Consider the following 19,840-nt stretch of genomic DNA (forward strand, 5'->3'; position numbering starts at 1 on the left):
ACACATAGCAAGATCAGATAGAAATAAGCTATATAAGTTCATAGATCTTCTTTTCTTGTTGCACTGTCAATTCTGATTATGTCAATGTTCAGAAACTGTCATAAAAATGACCACAAATTGTTTATTGAGGCAAAACACAGTAGTGACATTTGAGTTAGTTTCAAGGTAAACATGAGATTTTGCACAATTATTCCAAATATATAGGCTAATATCACTAGAGGTCTTTTAAAAATTCCTTTATTAAGAAAATGCTGACTCACAGAGTTGTTGGCACAGGATCACAGTTCCACATCTCTCCATGATGGGTGTCAGTACACCTCCCCCTCCCACACTTACCAAATCATTATCCTCCTCCACCATGGAAGAAAGGACTCTTTTTTAAATACAAGAATAAGATCATGTCCTGTCTTTGCATGAAGCCATATTAATAGAAACAACTATTATCCTGGCCCTTGTTACTAGTTACACTTACTGGGTAGCTTATTAATACTATACCTTTAATTTAAAGAAACTCACTCCTAATGTATTAATATTTGTGAAGACATTATCCAATAATTATCCAATTAGCTATTTACCCTGTGCTTCTGGGAAGTGTCAGAAACTCTATCAATACTGCCGCTTTGTTTATAAATGATCTCATAAACTCTAGAATTTGATCACGTAAAATATTACTATTATTTCTACTTCAAAGTAAGAAAAGTTAAGTTCCCAGAAGTTAATTCAGTATTCAAATTCATATAGCTAAAATATAGACCTTGTAACATGAGAGGAAAGATGACCTATCCAGCGTTCTTCTGCCAATAACTCATACCAACACTTAGTACAGGTTTTTGCTATAGTTTTTGTTGTTTTTTTCTTTCTTCCTTCCTTTCTTTCTTTCTTTCTCTTTATTTTTTTCTTTCCTTCTCTTTTTTTTTGCCTCCAAGGTTATCACTGGGACTCAGTGCCTGCACTACAAATCCACTGCTCCTGGAGGCTATATTTTTGTTGTTATTGTTGTTGTTGGATAGGACAGAGAGAAATCAAGAGAGGAGGGGAAGACAGAGAGGGGGAAAGAAAGACACCTGCAGACCTGCTTCACTGCTTATGAAGCGATCCCCCTGCAGGTGGGGAGCTGGGGGCTCGAACAGGGATCCTTACACTGGTCCTTGGGCTTGGCGCCATGTGTGCTTAACCCACTGCACTACCTTCCGGCCCCTCGCTGTAGTTTTTAAAAAATTAAGAATATTTTATGGAGTATTTTATATTAGAAGTAGAGAATGTAAGTATGCTGTTTTCTTTTTAAGATACTTCGCTGACCTATCGATGATACTTGATCTGACACTTGTTTTCCAAAGGTTAACATATCATGCAGTCACTATATATCACTTAAACTACTGATCTGAATTCTTGCTAAGCAAGAATGAAAGACTTAATTCCTCTACAGGTTTAAAATTTGGACTCCAAAACTAAAATTTCAGGTTAGTAAAGATAGAAAACTTGTCCACATTTCCTACACAATTTACTTCAGCTTGCTTTATTACAGGATTTTGGGGATAATTTTCTGTATTTTAGGATTTTTAAGCTACAAAATCAACCTATATTCACTTTAACAAACTAATGAATAACAAAGTATAAGTATATGAAATAACTTCTCTCCAATCTCAGCGTCCTTTAGAACCAATGCTAGATAAATTTTCACTCTTTGAAAATATTCAGTGTTATGTTATTTTGTTAAGGACTTCCAGACAGATGGTAAGATAGGCAGAATTTTATTTTATTTTTAATTGCTACAAGGGTCATCACTGGGGCTCAGTGTTTACATGAGTACTTCACCACTCCAGTACTCCGGTGGCCTTTTTATTTACTTTTAATTAGATATGACAGAAAGGAGCCGAGAGATGAGGAGATAGAGACACTTCCAGGCCTGCTTCAATGCCAGTGAAGCTTCCTCCCTACAGGTAGGGAGTGGGGGTTTGAAGCCAGGTCTTGCGCATGGTAAGCTACAATCCAGCCCCCTTATATTATTTTCTTAATATAAATATTGCTATACTAAACTCTACTACAAAAGGATCCTCAAAATTTGGACTTTCCTTAAATGGCAACAGATATCACCTTATTTTGATGATCATATATTTCCTTCTCTTTCCTGTGCCATAAATTTAAAAACCTACCACAAACCAAACTTGGAAGGGGGGAAAAAAAAAAACCTCTCATCTTTATTTCCTCTTCTGGAAATGAGAGGTTTATATGTAAACTCTAGATATGTGCACTCTGAGGTTTCTCCCAGCACTAAACTGCTTAATTTTTTTTCTATCAAGTTATATTAGTCATTTTCTAAATTATACTTCATTAAAGAACATTGGGCTTCCCATGGAGACGTGAAAGGCCTATTAGGAATAACATGTCAGTAATTAAATAGGTATTATTAGATATTATTAGCACCATAAACACCTAATGTGAATATTGTTCACTGGGGGGTTGAAAACATTCAATCTTCTTTTATTGACTGTATAAATAAATTAGAAAACAAATTGCTATGACATTTATTTTCTCAAGGAGCTAAGTCTAGTAAAAGAGGAAAAGTAAACAGGCAACTGCAACCTGAGAGGGCAAGTTCTATGATAGCGGTAAGTGCAGAATATTAACCAAGCAGAGAGGGGAAACTTAGCTGCTTAAGTTTCCTCCAGTTCACTGCTCTCTCTTTTCAACCAACATTACTAATAGTAAGCAGATAACTAACCCTAAATTTTAAATCAAGTCTCCCAAGAATGAGGTGTCATGTTAATTACAGCATGTAGTGTTTATTGATTATACCAACTGTAAGCCAGATATTAATGTATTCTGGTACCAGAAGGACTTGATTCAAATGTTTACTGTATGACCTTATACATTACCTTTTTCTACTTCACTTTTCTCAAATTAAAATGAAAAAGAGTACCTACACGTGCTCAGAAACACCCAGCACAAAGTGCTAAGAATTAGGTAGCTTACTATAAAGCTGTGCGTACCAAGCATTGTGTTAGATAATAAGATTCTGGAATAACTGAAACAGTATTTGCTTTCAAAAGGATCAAGAGAGATCACAGCAATATTGTCAAATGTCTATATGAGAAACACTGAAATCCTTGAGTACACAGAGAAATGGTATTTTTCATAATGAAAATTAGCATTTAGGGGGTCGGGCGGTGGCGCAGTGGGTTAAGCGCATGTGGCGCAAAACGCCAAGGACCGGCGTAAGGATCCCGGTTGGAGTCGCTTCACAGGCGGTGAAGCAGGTCTGCAGGTGTCTATCTCTCTCTTCGTCTGTCTTCCCCCTCCTCTCTCCATTTCTCTCTGTCCTATCCAACAACGAACAACATCAACAATGGCAATAATAATAACAACGATGCTACAACAACAAGGGCAACAAAACGGGGGAAAAAATGGCCTCCAGGAGCAGTGGATTCATGGTGCAGGCACCGAGCCCAGCAATAACCCTGGAGGAAAAAAAAAAAAAGAAAAAAAAGAAAATTAGCATTTAAAAAGAAAACATTAAGAAACAGAACTTAGGGTGGATAATGTATACATTATGGTTCAATATAAGTCTTTCTATTCATATGTGTATTGGAAATGTTATATAAATAAATGTTATTTTTAAAAACATTTAGAAAATAAGGCAAAAGGAATGGATTCTAAAGAATCTTCTCTCACATTGATGTCTTTACCCTACAAATCAACTTTGTGGGCAGCCAAGAAAGGATCTAGCAGTATTGAGTTCTCTTGACAAGACTGCCACCTATTGGATTATCTTAAATTCTACTATTTACATACTTAGCTTTAAAATACATTAAATTCCACATGTAACCCAGTTAACAGGTAAGGGCTTTTTTTCCCCAGAAATGATATATTTGAAAATCTACAAAACTTCTGTTATCAGGGCTGGGTGGTGGTGCACCTAGCTGAGTGCATATGTTACAATGTGGAAGGACCCTGGTTCAAGTGACTGGCCACCACCTGCAAGGGGAGAGCTTCGCAAGTGGTGAAGCAGCAGTGTTGCAAGTGTCTCTCTGTCTCTATCTCTCCCTTCCTATCAATTTCTGGCTGTCTCTATCAAATAAATAAAAAGATAGTAAAAATATGTTTTAAAAAAACCTTTCGTTATCACATGGAGTTCTGCTGTACTAAACAAAGTGTTTACGGAAGTGTTGTTTAGCCCATTATGCTAAAGCAATTTTAGTTTGAATGTCTAGATGTCATTCATTAGCTAGCACTTCAACAGACTGCCCTTCACTCCATGCAAATTGGGGGAGATGGATACAAAGTAGAGAGGGTGGGACTGACTATTACAGTACACCAAGTTTGAATGAAGAGCCTTGCTTTTTCTTTCTCCTGTGATCACCATCATGTATCCCACTCCATTGCAGGGGGAGGAGGTTGGGAGGAGAAAGAATGAGCTCCATTGCAGGGGGAGGAGGTTGGGAGGAGAAAGAATAAAAACAATTTATGCCAGGGCAAGGGAGATAGCATGCATAGTGGTTATGCAAAAGACTTTCACGACTGAGATTCTGAAGCTCCAGGTTCAATTCCCTGCACCACCATAAGCCAGAGTTGTGATGTTGGTGCTCTGATTTAAATAAATAAACAAATATACATATGTGTGTAGACAGATTAGATACAGATAAGGATATATAGAGACATAGATATAGACATATGATGTGATAAACATCCTCTAAATTATGTCCTTAAAAAGTTGCATTTTATTTCCAAAAAAAGACTGATTCCATAGGATAAGATTGCATGCCCAATTACAGGGCTTTTTAAAATCTTTATAGATGCTGTCAAGTTGCTTTTCAAAAGGAGTATATATACATTTTACCTATTTTCTACAACCTCCAAAACTCCAGGTGTTACTTCTGTCAATTTGTTTTTTTTTATAATTTATTTCTTTATTGGGGAATTAATATTTTACATTCAACAGTAAATACAATAGTTTGTACATGCATAACATTCCCCAGTTTCCCATTTAACAATACAACCCCCACTATGTCATTCATCATCTTTCATGGACCTGTATTCTCCCCACCCACCCACCCACCCCAGTGTCTTTTACTTTGGTGCAATACGCCAATTCCATTTCAGGTTCTACTTGTGTTTTCTTTTCTAATCTTGTTTTTCAACTTCGGCCTGAGAGTGAGATCATCCCATATTCATCCTTCTGTTTCTGACTTATTTCACTCAACATGATTTTTTCAAGGTCCATCCAAGATCGGCTGAAAACGGTGAAGTCACCATTTTTTACAGCTGAGTAGTATTCCATTGTGTATATATACCACAACTTGCTCAGCCACTCATCTGTTGTTGGAAACCTGGGTTGCTTCCAGGTTTTGGCTATTACAAATTGTGCTGCCAAGAACATATGTGTACACAGATCTTTTTGGATGGATATGTTGGGTTCCTTAGGATATATCCCCAGGAGAGGAATTGCAGGGTCATAGGGTAGGTCCATTTCTAGCCTTCTGAAAGTTCTCCAGACTGTTCTCCACAGAGGTTGGACCAATTGACATTCCCACCAGCAGTGTAGGAGGGTTCCTTTGCCCCCACACCCTCTCCAGCATTTGCTGCTGTTACCTTTTCTGATGTATGACATTCTCACAGAAGTGAAGTGATATCTCATTGTTGACTTTATTTGCATTTCTCTGACAATCAGAGACTTGGAGCATTTTTTCATGTGTTTCTCGGCCTTTTGGATCTCTTCTGTGGTGAATATTCTGTCCAAGTCCTCCCCCCATTTTTGGATGGTGTTATTTGTTGTCTTGGTGTTGAGTCTGGCAAGCTCTTTATATATGTTGCTTATTAAACTCTTATCTGATGTATGGCATGTAAGGATCTTCTCCCATTCTGTGAGGGGTCTCTTGGTTTGGGTAGTGGTTTCTTTTGCTGTGAAGAAGCTTTTTAATTTGATGTAGTCCCATAGGTTTATACTTGCCTTAGTCTTCCTTGTAATTGGATTCGTTTCATTGAAAATGTCTTTAAAATTTATGCGGAAAAGAGTTCTGCCAATATTTTCCTCTAAGTATTTGATAGTTTGTGGTCTAACATCCAAGTCCTTGATCCACTTGGAATTTACTTTTGTATTTGGTGAACTACAGTGATTCAGTTTCATTCTTCTGCATGTTTCAACCCATTGTTTCCAACACCAACTTCTGTCAATTTGTTATCTCACTTTAATGGAATTTTCCTACCTAATTGTGAATTGGTACATTTTTACAAGTGTCTGCTAGTCATGTTAATAGCTTTGTATTTTGTATACTCCCACTGTTTTTCTCTTCTTTTTCTCTTTTCTTTCTTGTTAAGAATTTTTTTAAATTTTTACTGCAGATATTAACTTTTCATCTGTTATATTTTCCAGAACTCTCATTCATTATTAACTTTGTTTGTATAGTATCTTTTGTCTTACAAGGTTTTTTGTTTACTTGTTTGTCTTTTTTTTAATGTGTACATTTATTTATTTGAAAGATATCTACCTTTTTTTTTTTTTCAGAGTTAGGGTATTACAAATGGGCAATTTTACCATTCCTGGGCCAGTTTTGTTTTGTTTGGGGTTTTATTTATTTGTTTTAATTAATATAAGAGAGGGAGAAAGAACCAGAGCATCAGTCTGACACATAGGATGCAAGGAATCTAACTGAGGAGCTCATGCTTCCATGTCCATCACCCTACTCAAGTGTACCACTTTCCAGGCCACCCACTTTTGTTTTGTTCTACTCAGATATAGAAACAAAAAGAAACACAGTATCAGAGTTTCCCTCAGTGCTGTAGCACAGGCACATGCCCTACCTGGTGAGCTATCTCTTCAGTCCTAACAGATATCTATCCACACCTCCTCCAACCCCCAGCCACTGTCAGGACTCCACCATTCTCAGTGGACTTTTTTTAAAAATTATTTATTTATTTATTTATTTATTTCCCCTTTTGTTACCCTTGTTTTTATTGTTGTTGCAGTTATTATTGCTGTTGTTATTGATGTCATCATTGTTGGATAGGACAGAGAGAAATGGAGAGAGAAGGGGAAAACAGAGAGGGGGAGAGAAAGACAGACACCTGAAGACCTGTTTCACTGCCTATGAAGTGACTCCCCTGCAGGTGGGGCTCAGTGGATTTTTTATGATGAGAGGGGAGAGGAGAGAATACCACAGCAACAAAGCTTCCTTCCATGCATTAGGGGGTGGGTTTGAACTTAGGACATGTGAATAGCATAACAGAGATCACTATCCAGAGAGCTGCTTTGCTGGCCCAGGTATCTTCTTTTCCAGTTTTTGAAATTCCAATAACTAAACAGATTTTTAATAATCACAGGTGGAGTAGAAGTTGAGAAATAAGAACAGAAAGGAGAACACAAAGAACACAAAAGAACACAAAGCAGAACTTGGACCAAGTTGGTATATTGCACCAAAGTAAAGAAAAAGGTGGAGAGGTCACTCTCAGGCAGAAGTTGAGAAACAAGATCAGAAGAAAAAAAAAAAAAAAAACAAGTAGAGCCTGAAATGGAATTGGCGTATTGCACCAAAGTAAAAGACTCTGGGGTGGGGGTGGGTGGGTGAGGAGAATATAGGTCCAAGAAGGATGACAGAGGACCTAGTGGGGGTTGTATTGTTATATGGGAAACTGGGGAATGTTATACATGTACAAACTATTGTATTTACTGTTGAATGTTAAACATTAATTCCCCAATAAGGAAATAAAAATAAATAAAAAGGTGGGGGGTAACTTTCAGATCCTGCTGCATGATGTCTGAAAAAGACCTAGGCTGGGGGTTGAAAGTGTTCTGTAGAAAAATGAGAAATTTTATACATGTGCCAATAACTGTATTTACTGTAAGTCATTAATTCCCCCAATAAAAATATTAACGAACAAGAAAATCAAATGATTAAAAAAAAAAAGAGATGTGTCCTATATACAAATAAAAAACATCAAGAAAAAGGATTGTGACAAATAGCTTTACGGAAAAAAAACCAACCCAATTCATATCCCCATTAAGGATTACTAGTCATATCCTTCTTAAATGAAAAATAAAGTATGGTAAAAAGCCAGAGTAAATACACAACAACAAGACATATAGTATGTCTCCTGAAGCACATTAACCATACCAATATGGGTTTGGGGGAGCAAGCTGCTTACCTTTCAATAGCTAGTTCTTTGTTGGAAAGTTGTTGCACTGTAATCACAACCTTCTTCTCTATTCCTTGTTTTAACTTGAAATAAAACTTATCTCTATCCTTGGGCACAGGACTGAAATGTGGGGGAAAAGGAACTATCAATACAACAGCTAATACAATAAAATGATAAAATAATCAATTCCAAGGTTAGAACAACAAAGTACTTAAGCAACAAAACCCTTATTCTTAAGATCTACTAAACCCTCACCTTGCTATATATAACAAATAAAAAACTTTATAGTATACACCAAAATTCAGCAGAAGAATTACAATTAATTTTAAACAAGATTTATAGGAAATTTAGGTTATCTTTAGCCAAAATTAAAACTGATCTATTATTTATTTATTTATTTATTTATTTTTACCAGAGCACTGCTCAACTCTGGTTTATGTTTGGTGCAGGGGAACTGGACCTGGGAATTTGGAGCCTCAGGCATGAGTCTATTTACATAACTATTATTCTATCTACCCCCACTCTTCATTTATTTTTTTTTTTTACCAGAGCACTGCTCATCTCTGGTTTATGGTGGTGATGAAACAATAATAAATACTCAGATCAAAAGAATATAATAGAGAGCATAGAAATAAATCCACACACTTATAGACAGACATCTACCATATGACAAAAGAACCAAAATCATAAAATGGGGAAAAGAAAGCCTATTAAACAGTGAATGTTGAAAAAAATTAGTCACGTGTAGAAATATGAAACTAGATCAGTATCATAACACCATAAACTGAAATTAACTCAAAATAGATTAGTGGCTTGGATATTATACCTGAAAATATAAAATGCACAGAAGAAAGCATAGCTGAATTACTTCAAGATATTAAGATCAGAGAGATATTTGGAGATACAACTCCATTATAAAGGGAAATAAAAGCAAGAATAAACAAATAGGACTATATCAAATTGGTTTTCACACACTAAAAGAAACACGAAAAAAGGAAGCCTAGCATAGGAGAAGGGATTGATACTAGAAATTGATAAGGAAATTATACGCTCCATAACAATAACAAAACAAACAAAAAACAGGCAAGCCAATAAAAAATGAGTAAAGAATTTTGGTCCAGGGGCCAGATGGTGGCATACTGAGTTAAGCATGCACAGTAGGAATCACAAGGACCTGCTCAATGATCCTGGTTTGAGCCCCAGAATCCCCACCTGTGGGGGGTCACTTCACAATCAGTAAAGCACATCTGCAGATGTCTGTCTCTGTCTCTCTCCTCTTTCTCTCTCTTTCTCTCTCTCTCTCTCTTTCAATCTTCCCCTCATCTCTCAATTTCTCTCTGTCCTATCCAAAAAAACAAAAAACAAAAAAAATTGAAAAAATAGCCACAGGCACAGTGGATTCATATTGCAGGCACTGAGACCCAGCAATAACCCTGGAGGAAAAAAAAAAAAAAAAAAAAGAATTCTGGTGGTCCAGGAGGTGCCACAGTGGATACAGCATTGGACTCTCAAGCATGAGGTCTGGAGTTCAATCCCCAGCAGCACATGTACTACAGTGATACCTGGTTCTTTCTCTCTCAACTCCTATTTTTCTCATTAATAAATAAAAATAAAATCTTAAAATAATAATAATAATATTGGTCCACATCCCCAGAGGCAGAGAAATGTTAAAGGACCAGAGGGCTCTGAACTCCAATTCCATGAAGATCTGGAGAGAGCAGAGAAAAAAGGAAGGAAAGTCAGAGGTGTAGGTGTGACTCAAAATGCAAGAGAAAGCAGGACCATTGAAAAAAATGAGCAAATCCCTACCTGCAGGGGGAAAGCTTTGCAAGTGGTCAAGTAGTGTTGCAGGTGTTTATCACCCACTTCCCTCTCAATTTCTGGCTGTCTCTATCCAATGAATTACACACAGAGAGAGAGAGAGAGAAAGGGGGAAAATGGGCAAATATAGATAGTTATAGAAATAACTGTCAACCCTTTCCAATGGAGGGAAGGGGGACACAGAACTCTGGTGGTGGGAACAGCACAGATATACCCTTGTTATCTCAAAACTTTTCTAAATCAATACTGAATCACTAATTTAAAAAGAGTACAAAGGATTTCAATAGTCACTTCTCCAAAGAAGACGCACCAGTGGCCTAACAGACATATGGGGAAAAAAATAGCTTAACAATACTACTTAGAAAAGTGCAAATTAGGGGGCTGGGCAGTAGTGCACCCGGTTAAGCACACATAGTTCCGGTTTCAAGGATCCCAGTTGAGGCCCCAGCTCACCACCTTCTGGGAGAGGGAGGCACTTCCCAAGCGGTTAAGCTGGTGTCTACCTTTCTCTCCCCCAATAAAGGGGAAAAAAGATATACAGTTGAATGAGCAAAAAAAAAAAAAAAAAAAAACAGTTGTAGCTGGTATGACTATAATTTTTTATTCTACTTTTATCACTTTATTAAGTTTTCAGTAAGTTTTTAAAAATGAAAAAATAATTTACAGAAGACTCCTGAAAGAACAAAAAGTTAAACATATACCAGTCAAATATTTGTCTTAAAGTCTTTTACAAATATATATTCTATAGAACCTTCAGTCAATATTATATTTATGCATAGTACTAATTTTTATTATTTGCAAATAACCTCACCTAAAGTTTCCTTTTCCATCATCTTCTTTGACCTCCAAAGAGACACTGAAGGTAAACACATCACTGTCGGGAGTAGGAATAACTGAGTCTTTAGCATCAGACTCTTGTCTGGAAGAACGTTTGAATGCTGTACAAAAACTATATAAAATTCTGCTTACCTGAAAATAAAAATGGAAATAACATTAAGCAAAGGTTTTAACTGAATTCTGATACCTTTATTTTACTAACTGTTGAACAGTTAACTTTCTAAGATCATGATTTTCCTTAGCAAATATATATATATATATATATATACATATATATATATACATATATACACACACACACACATATATATATATTGGGTTGTCAAAAACGTCATGACACATTCTTGCATAGAAAAACAGAAAAATACATCATGATTTTTCTGACAATGCAACAGTCCAAAGACTGTTCATAACATATTAGTTCATAATATGTTACATTACTATATAACATAGTTTGTTTCTTTCAAATATGGCATTTAAGTCTGATGATAAAAGTGGTGAACTACTTCAAAAAGGTGATTATAAATTATATTCAATTATAGATGTCTCCAGGCCTCAGAATACATGGAATAAATGAATCCTAAAATAATTACTAGAATAATGCCAGCATTTATTCTTTCCAGAAAGTACACACAAACAAGGATTTAGACCAAGTGCTCAATTTTCTTTTTCACTTCTGTACAATAGATGCAAGGTATAGAATAAAGCAAATACTGGTTTCAGCAAAAACAAACATGATAACATGATTTAGCTTCCTGTGTTGTGACTCAAAGGTGAGATGAGGTACACTGCAAAATTCCCAAAATGAATCTTAAACTATCTTATCTATTCCATTAGTATTAAATCATAGGTCAATATTTTAAAGCACATCACTGGCTTATTCTCTTCTCTAAAGTAAAGAAATAAAGCACTTCTTTTTCTAAAAGTTACTCTCTCCCTTGCTTCTAAAAGAAGTACATCAGCTTAAACTTATTAAAGTTTGATGCACGAAAGACCCCAAAATTCTCCAACTACCCAGTTGAGCAATGAAAATAAGCTGAAATAGGAAAACTTCCTGTTTTTATTATCTCACAATGGGAGATACAAATAAAGGGACTTCTCAAAATATTAGCAAACCCTTAACCTCAGAAAAAATTAACTTGAAATATTCATTGAACTTTATTAGTCTAGGACTATAGTATTTTGTTACACTTGAAACAAAACTTTAAGCAATAGATTTCTTAAAATTTAGGGTCTTCTCATTTTTCTTATATTTATTTTGTCTTTTCTTTTAGAAACACTATCACATTCAAAAAAGTAGTTCTCAAATTTTCAATAGTCACACTTACAATCAATAACTATCCTAAGATGTATTTCCAATGACAAATTAATGTGTTCTTAAATTAGTTCACTTATTCAATGTTTTTAAAGAATGAGAATGCCACTTGTCAGGCTAAAATTCAACTCTGGCAGTAGTATAATGTTCATTTCAGTATTAAAAAAAAAAGTTTAGTATTTTAATGTTACTCTGTATTAATTTTATATACATGAGTAATGATGAAAGCAATGAATGATTGACATTAGTAATAACTATAATCCTGGGATCTCTACAACTGAAACAACAAATATTTTTGAACACTGTCTGAGTACTATTATTCCAGGCAGAAGAGACAGATGAGAATAAAGCCTTTACATTTCAGTATACATCAAAGAATCTGAATGGTGTAAATTAGGATGGATTATTAGGTCAGACTAAAGCAGAAATGTTTTTCCTCAACTGTGTACTTATTTGATTTAGCTCATTAAGTGATTTAGAGAAAAACAGAATCAAGCAACATGAAAGAAATATGATGATGTAGATAAGCCCTACAAGATCGATGGTGGAAAGGATTTTGCACTTCAGTTAAGTACTGCCTACTTGTAACCCAAAATAAAATATGAAGTTCATAAATTCAACCTCAGTATCTTTTTAATAAATCATCATATGTAAATGGGGTTGTGAGAGAAATAGCATAATGGTTATGCAAAAAGACTCTCACACTTGACACTGAGGTCCCAGGTTCAGTCCCCAGCATCACCCCAAGGAAGAGCTGAACCACATTCTGCTTTAAAAAAAAATAAATGAAAAAGGGGGGGGGGGAATAACCTGTATATAATTTTGATGCACTAGTAGAATCTCCAAATATCGCTTCATTGTTTCATCTCCCATCACTTATGTTTAATTTTCTTTGCATCAGTGCATCGGGTTATATATATATATTTTAAAAATTCACAAAACTTAGATATTTATTTTGCCACCAGACCTATCACTGGAGTTATGCGACTGCATGATTCCACCTCTTCCAGTGTAGGTTTTTTTTTTTTCCAATTTTACTTATTTATTTTCCCTTTCGTTGCCCTTGTTTTTATTATTATTATAGCTATTGTTGTTGATGTCGTTGTTGTTGGATAAGAGAGTGAGAAATGGAGAGAGGAGGGGGAAGACAGAGAGGGGGAGAGAGAGACACCCGCAGACCTGCTTCACGGCCTGTGAAGCGACTTCCCTGCAGGTGGGGAGCCGGGGGCTGGAACCCGGATCCTTACTTGGATCTTTGGCTTCGCACCGTGTGTGCTTAACTGGCTGTGCTACCGCCCAACTCCTAATTTTTTTTTTTAAGACGGGATTGGAAGCAAAGAGATCAGAGACACCAGAGTACTGCTCCATCACCTATGGTGACCAAAAGCTCAAACCTGGGTCCTCACACATGGTAAAGTATGTTCATCTCCCAGCTCCCAGAAAAATTCTAAAAGAAATAGCCAGGGTCAGTATTTCAAGAATCAAAGAAATGGCTGAAAAGGGTATATGCCTTGCCACATAATAGTTCCTGATTCAAGCCCTCACACCAGATGGGAATAACATGGCACCAGTGGAAGCAAGGATACTGTGCTATCTCTACTTGCATAAAAAAGAAATCTGGGAATGATTACACGGTATATAAGGGGGCTCACTAGGTGGTGGTGCACCCAGTTGAGCACACACATTACCATGTACAAGGACCCAGGACCCCACCTGCGGGGGGGGGGGGGCCTTCAAAAATGGTGGAGCACTGCTGCAGGTATCTTTCTCCCTATCTCCACCTCTCCTCTCAATTTCTTTCTGTCCTATCCTATCAAATAAAAGAAAAAACAAAATGATATTCAGGGACTGGGCTACACGCACATGTACACACACAGGAACTCTTTCAAAAAGTTTAAGAATTATAAGGCTGAGCCAGAATGATAAAAGGAAAGAGAAGTCAAACATCTTATTTCTTTCTGAAGGAAGGACACAACAGTACAGTAACTTCCTTTTTTTTAAATTTTTTCCCTTTTGTTGCTCTTGTTGTTTATCGTTGTTGTTGTTATTGTTACTGCTGTCGTTGTTGTTGGATAGGACAGAGAGAAATGGAGATGGGGAAGACAGAGAGGGGGAGAGAATGACAGACACCCACAGACCTGCTTCACCCCGAGTGAAGCAACCTCCCTGCAGGTGAGGAGTCAGGGCTGAACCAGGATCCTTATGCTGGTCCTTGCGCTTTGCACCATGTGTGCTTAACCCATTGCGCCGCTGCCCGGCTCCTAATACAGTAACTTCTTAATAGTCATCAAACTACATTTAGTGCTAATCATGTCTTAAAAGTTATTGTCAACAAAAAGATTAAAATATCTGTGAATTCTTGATTATGTGAATAAACTGAAGTGGTAACATGAGCATTGCTAAGAGAGAAGCCATGATTATAAGTTTCTATACTTAATGGGACAAGTTGGGTAACCAATTATACCATGAAAAGGAAAAAATATATTTTTTGAAAAGAAAATATAAAATATAATATAGCAAATATTTCACACAATCTAGAATAGGTATTTTTTTGTAAAAGGTAATGGTTGTTGACAATTAACACAGTACAATTCCCCCCACCACACCCCCAATAAAGCAGTAAGCATTAACAAAAAGAAAAGAACTATGTATTGTTTGAATATGTTGCTGTTATTAGGTTGTTTCATAAGAGGGGGAAAAAATAACAAGTGGAGAGGAGATACACATCTTCACACACAGAGTTTTCAGTAAATTTTATTTTCCTCTTTATTTCAGTATATTCCAAGATCTTAAGTACATACTACTATATGTTAAATATGTAAATAATGCTACTTTAAAAGGTATTTACATAAAAACAGTAACTTTATGGTAAAGCTTTTTTGCTAGTTTTAGTGAAAGAAAATCTTCTTTTAGAAGCACCATGTATCAAGGGTTCACCTAAGAAATAAGTGTAGAAAAAGCATTCTGTGAAAGACATCCTGAAAAAATGTTTAAAACAGCTCACTCACACACTTTACTCACTGAACAGAATTACAGTTTAAAAGATACAAACTGTGATATCAAAGATATAAAATGGGGAGGGGTGGAGGTAGTACAAATGCAGAGCTTTAGAATGCATTTAAACTTAAAATGTTATCAGCTTAAACAGACTGCTACTAAACATAAGATGCTTTATAGAAGTCCCATGGTAATCACAAAACAAAAACCTATAGTAGTTACACAAAACATTAACAGATCCAGGTTCAAGCCCAGCCCTCACACTAGAAGAAAGTCTGATGCTGTGGTATCTTCCCCTCTCTTTTTCAACCTCTGTCACTCTCTATCTAAAACAGTCAGGCAAGAGTAAGAAAGCCCCAGCAACAAATACACACACACACACACACACAGAACACTCAGTAGTAAAAGTATAGAACTACAGTTCCGGGGACAATCCCTAACACTGCATATGCCTAGCAATACTTTTTTCTGTGTGTCTGTCTGTCTGTCTATCTTTCAATAAACCTTTCTATTATAAAACAGGGACCTTGCACATGTGTGATTTCACAAACCTGGGACATTTTTTTCAGACAGAAACAGAAAGAGGGAGACATACCAGAGCACCAGTTTCTTGTGATGTCCAGTGTGGTACCAGGGCTCAAATCTGAGCTAAGCATATGACAAAGCACGCTTTTACCAAAGTGATCTCTCCAGACCAAGTAATAAATATTTTTAAAAGAATTTTATAAGTATGAGTACACAAACAACAAAATCTATTTAGAAGTGGTCTTATAGACTAATTTTAGGGGGGTAGGCAATGGCACACCTAGTCAATGCACATAAAACTAAACACAAGGATCTGTGCAAGGATCCGGGTTTGAGCCCCTGGATCCCCACTTGGAAGAAGGACACTTCACAAGTGGCAAAACAGGTCTGCAGGTGTTTAACTTTCTCTCTCCCTATCTATATCCCCCTCCCCTCTCAATTTCTCTGTCCTATCCAAATAATTTAAAAATAATAATAAAATGGCTACCAGGTGGAACATGATAGCAGTGCTCCTAGAAGAGGCTGAATTGCTATGTGGAAAACTGAGAAATGGAGCAGGGGTAGATCGCATAATGGTTATGCAAACAGACACTCAAGCCTGAGGCTCCAATCTCAGGTTCAATCTCCTACACCACCATAAACTTTGTTCGAACAGAGCAGCACTCTGGTTTAAAAAAAAGAAAGAAAACTGAGAAATGTTACACATGTACAAACTACTGTATTTTACTGCTAACTGTAAACCCCAAAATAAAGAAAAAAAAAATGGCCACCAAGAGCAGTGGATTCATAGTGCCAATACTGAGCCCTAGCGATAACCCCGGAGGCAAGAAAATAAAGAAAAATAAATAACAAATTATTTTTATTTATTTATTCCCTTTTGTTGCTCTTGTTTTATTGTTGTTATTGCTGTTGGTTAGGACAGAGAGAAATGGAGAGAGGAGGGGAAGACAGAGGAGAGAAAGATAGACACCTGCAGACCTGCTTCACCATTTGTGAAGTGACTCCCCTGCAGGTAGGGAGCCGGGGGCTCGAACAGGGATCCTTACGCGGGTCCTTGTGCTTTGCACCACCTGTGCTTAAGTCACTGTGCTACCGCCACACTCCTCAAAACAAATTCTTAGAAAATATAAAGTATCTTTAAAAACAGATTTGTATAATAAATACATACAGACAAAACCAGAAAAGGTGCCTCCCTGGATTTTCTCACACCTTCTGGTACTTTGCTTTGTCTTCAGTTCTCTTTTAAAAAATTTATTTATTCACCTGCAGGAGGCAAGCTTCACGAGTGGTGAAGCAGGGCTGCAGGTGTCTGTCTCTTTCCCTCTCTATCTCCCCCTCCCTTCTCAATTTCTCTCTGTCTCTACCCAATAATAAATAAATTAAAAGTATTTATTATCTGTATTTATTGGGCAGAGATAGCCAAAAATCAAGAGGGATGTGGGACCAGGGACCAGGGGTTTGATCTTGGGTCCTTCCACACTGTAATGTGCACCACCACCTGGCCCCTTGTCTTCAGTTCATCAATTGAAACCTAGCATATCATTCTTCCTGTATAAAGATCACTGATATCAAGATATCTCTGGCTGAATTTGCTAGCAGACCTGCAGAGAAGAATACTCAGGGTGGCTCAAAAATGTGTCCTGATCCTTTGGAAACCACTGATCCTTGCGTCAGTGTCCAACAGAGGCATTGTAGCCGTCCCTGGGCATCCATTCTACCATTATGGGTGCTTGCTTTTTGTGGAACTTCATGGTAAGTAAGAGTATTACAGTGACATTTGGTAGTGGCAACTGTACTGCTATTTCTACTTGAGATGTCTTCTCATCTTTAATAGACAAACATCTTCAGTTCTCATCCAGGGACTCTACAAACAATGGACAAGATATAAATTAGAACTGCTGCAGAGTATATACTGAAACAATAAGAATATCTGTCATCTACTCCTGAACTATCTGCGCCAGCTGTTTGTGTGCATGGGGGGGAAGGGCAAAGCTACCCCTTCACCACAGAACAAGAAAATGCTGAGAACAAAATGGCCAAGAAACTAATAAGCACAACTAAAATACTTCAGATTAAATTAAAACAGTAATGATTTTTTTGAGGGGAGAAAGGAATGTGTTGGACACCTAGTATAAAAGACATGAGTAAAGGACAAAGGTAGCTCAAATACAAGCTACATCACCAATAAGTCCCCTTTACTAAGTAATTGAAAATAAAAAAAATTAGGAGAGGGGAGGAGGAGAAAAAAAAAAAAAGAAAAGAAAAAAATTCACATTTGCTTTTTATAACATTTGATTAACAGAACATTAATACTGAAAATTCCATAGGTCTTCAGAGTCATGCATTTGAAAGCCAGCTCTAAACCTATTCAAAGTTGTGAAATAAACAAATATAACCACACAACTTACCAGCCATGAAGACTTATGAGAATAAAGAGGAGTATTATTTTCCCCTAGTGGGGCGGGGCACTGGACTTAGGCATAAATTAAATTATTCCTGACAAAGAGGAGCATAAGATCACTAGTCTAAATAAATACTATCTATGTCATATCAAGTAAATGGTTAGCATAGTATCTGGTCCTATTATATTTATACTGGGTTATTTTTCATTTATATATGACTCCTTATGATAAAATCTAATGATGATTATCATGTATTCCTCCCCCAAAGAGTAAATTTACCACCAACGCCTAAGAATAAAGCACTTTGTAAAATCTACTCAGAGCTGGGGAGATAGCAAAAGCATCATGCAAAAAAAAGTCTTTCATGTCTGGGGCTCTGAGGTCCCAGGTTCATTCCCCAGTTCCACTCTAAGTCAGAGCTAGGCTGTGCACTGGTTTAAATAAGAAAAAGAAAAATGTACTCAAATAAAAGCTAAATGATAAATGAACAAGTTTCTCACAACCTTCAATGCTAACAATTATCCTCTCTAGACAGGCTGGGAGTATGGATCGACCTGTCAATGCCCATGTTCAGCAGGGAAGCAACTACAGAAGCCAGACCTTCCACCTTCTGCAACCCACAATGACCTTGGGTCCATACTCCCAGAGGGTTAAAAAATAAGAAAGCTATCAGGGGAGTGGAAGGGATACAGAGTTCTGGTGGTGGGAATTGTGTGGAGTTGTACCCCTCTTATCCTACAGTTTAGTCAATGTTTCCTTTTTATAAATAAAAAATAAAATATATATCATCTCTAGAAACATCCTACTATTTAATACCAAACATACTATTTAATACCATAACCAAAATGGTCAGACCTCATATTCTTCCAGTTTTTTCTTCTGCTTACTCATTATTAAAGCTCCTAAATATGACACGAGATTTTCCCCACTAATAATCAGGTATATGGGGGCCAGGCAGTGGCACACTTGGTTAAGTGCACACATTATAGTTTTATATATATAGGTTCAAGCCCCTGGTCCCCACTTGCAGGGGAGAAAGCTTCACAAGTGAAGCAGGTCTGCAGGTGCCTCTCTCTCTCTCTCTCTCTCTCTCTGTCTATCCCTCTCTACCTCCTCCTCCTCCCCTCTCAATTCTCTCTGTCTCTATCCAATAGTAAATAAATAAATAAAAGATTTTTAAAAAACAAACAGGTATATGCCATGATTTAAAGAACTTCATACCATCATAACTGTGAAAAACACTCACATCCAGGTGTCTTTCTGTTTTCTTCCACAGCGGTATTTTTGCTTCTCCAAGCAGCAGGCTCTCCAGTTCTTCAAAGTTGATAATGGAGTTGTAAGGATCAGAAATAGATCCCCTCACTCACAAACACACACATATTCTTTCAACATACTTATATTCACTGCCTGCTATATGCCAAACACACTGATACATATTCACTCTATTAGCTATCACACCTCTTCATCAAGAGTCAGCTTACATATAAGCTTATAAATGTTGGTATAAAATAGATTCAGACCTATCAGAAATGATTAAAACACCAGAATTTAATGTCTTCAAAGGCAAGGATCCAGGCAGAAAACTCTATGCCTACAATCTAAATTGTGTATGTGTGTGAGTGTTCATTTTAGTGTAAATAAAATCAACCACCAGGGCATAAGAAATAATATATCCCTCAAGCTTCTTTCAAACACAAAGAAGTCTATAATTCTGTTAGTTCCCACAATGTAGTTAGGAAGGGGGGGGGAAAAGTTTTAGGACTATTAATATAATGGTTTATTTCATGGTAAACAGAAAATACAGTAACTGCTA

At 36.7% G+C, this 19,840-nt stretch overlaps 1 protein-coding gene across 3 annotated transcripts in view; it reads right to left on the bottom strand.

The window, feature by feature from the left end:
• Nucleotides 1–19,840, bottom strand: part of RABGAP1L (RAB GTPase activating protein 1 like) — a 527,154-nt gene that overhangs the window by 424,904 nt on the left and 82,410 nt on the right. For all 3 annotated transcript variants that reach the window (XM_060197904.1, XM_060197905.1, XM_060197906.1), the window contains exons 6-7: nucleotides 10,763–10,920; nucleotides 8,140–8,250 (exon numbers count right to left, since the gene is read on the bottom strand). In XM_060197904.1, the coding sequence (XP_060053887.1) occupies nucleotides 8,140–8,250; nucleotides 10,763–10,920 (269 nt within the window). The remainder of the gene's footprint in view (nucleotides 1–8,139; nucleotides 8,251–10,762; nucleotides 10,921–19,840) is intronic.

Source organism: Erinaceus europaeus, chromosome 9 (assembly GCF_950295315.1).
Source record: "Erinaceus europaeus chromosome 9, mEriEur2.1, whole genome shotgun sequence".
Classification (NCBI taxonomy): Eukaryota; Metazoa; Chordata; class Mammalia; order Eulipotyphla; family Erinaceidae; genus Erinaceus; species Erinaceus europaeus.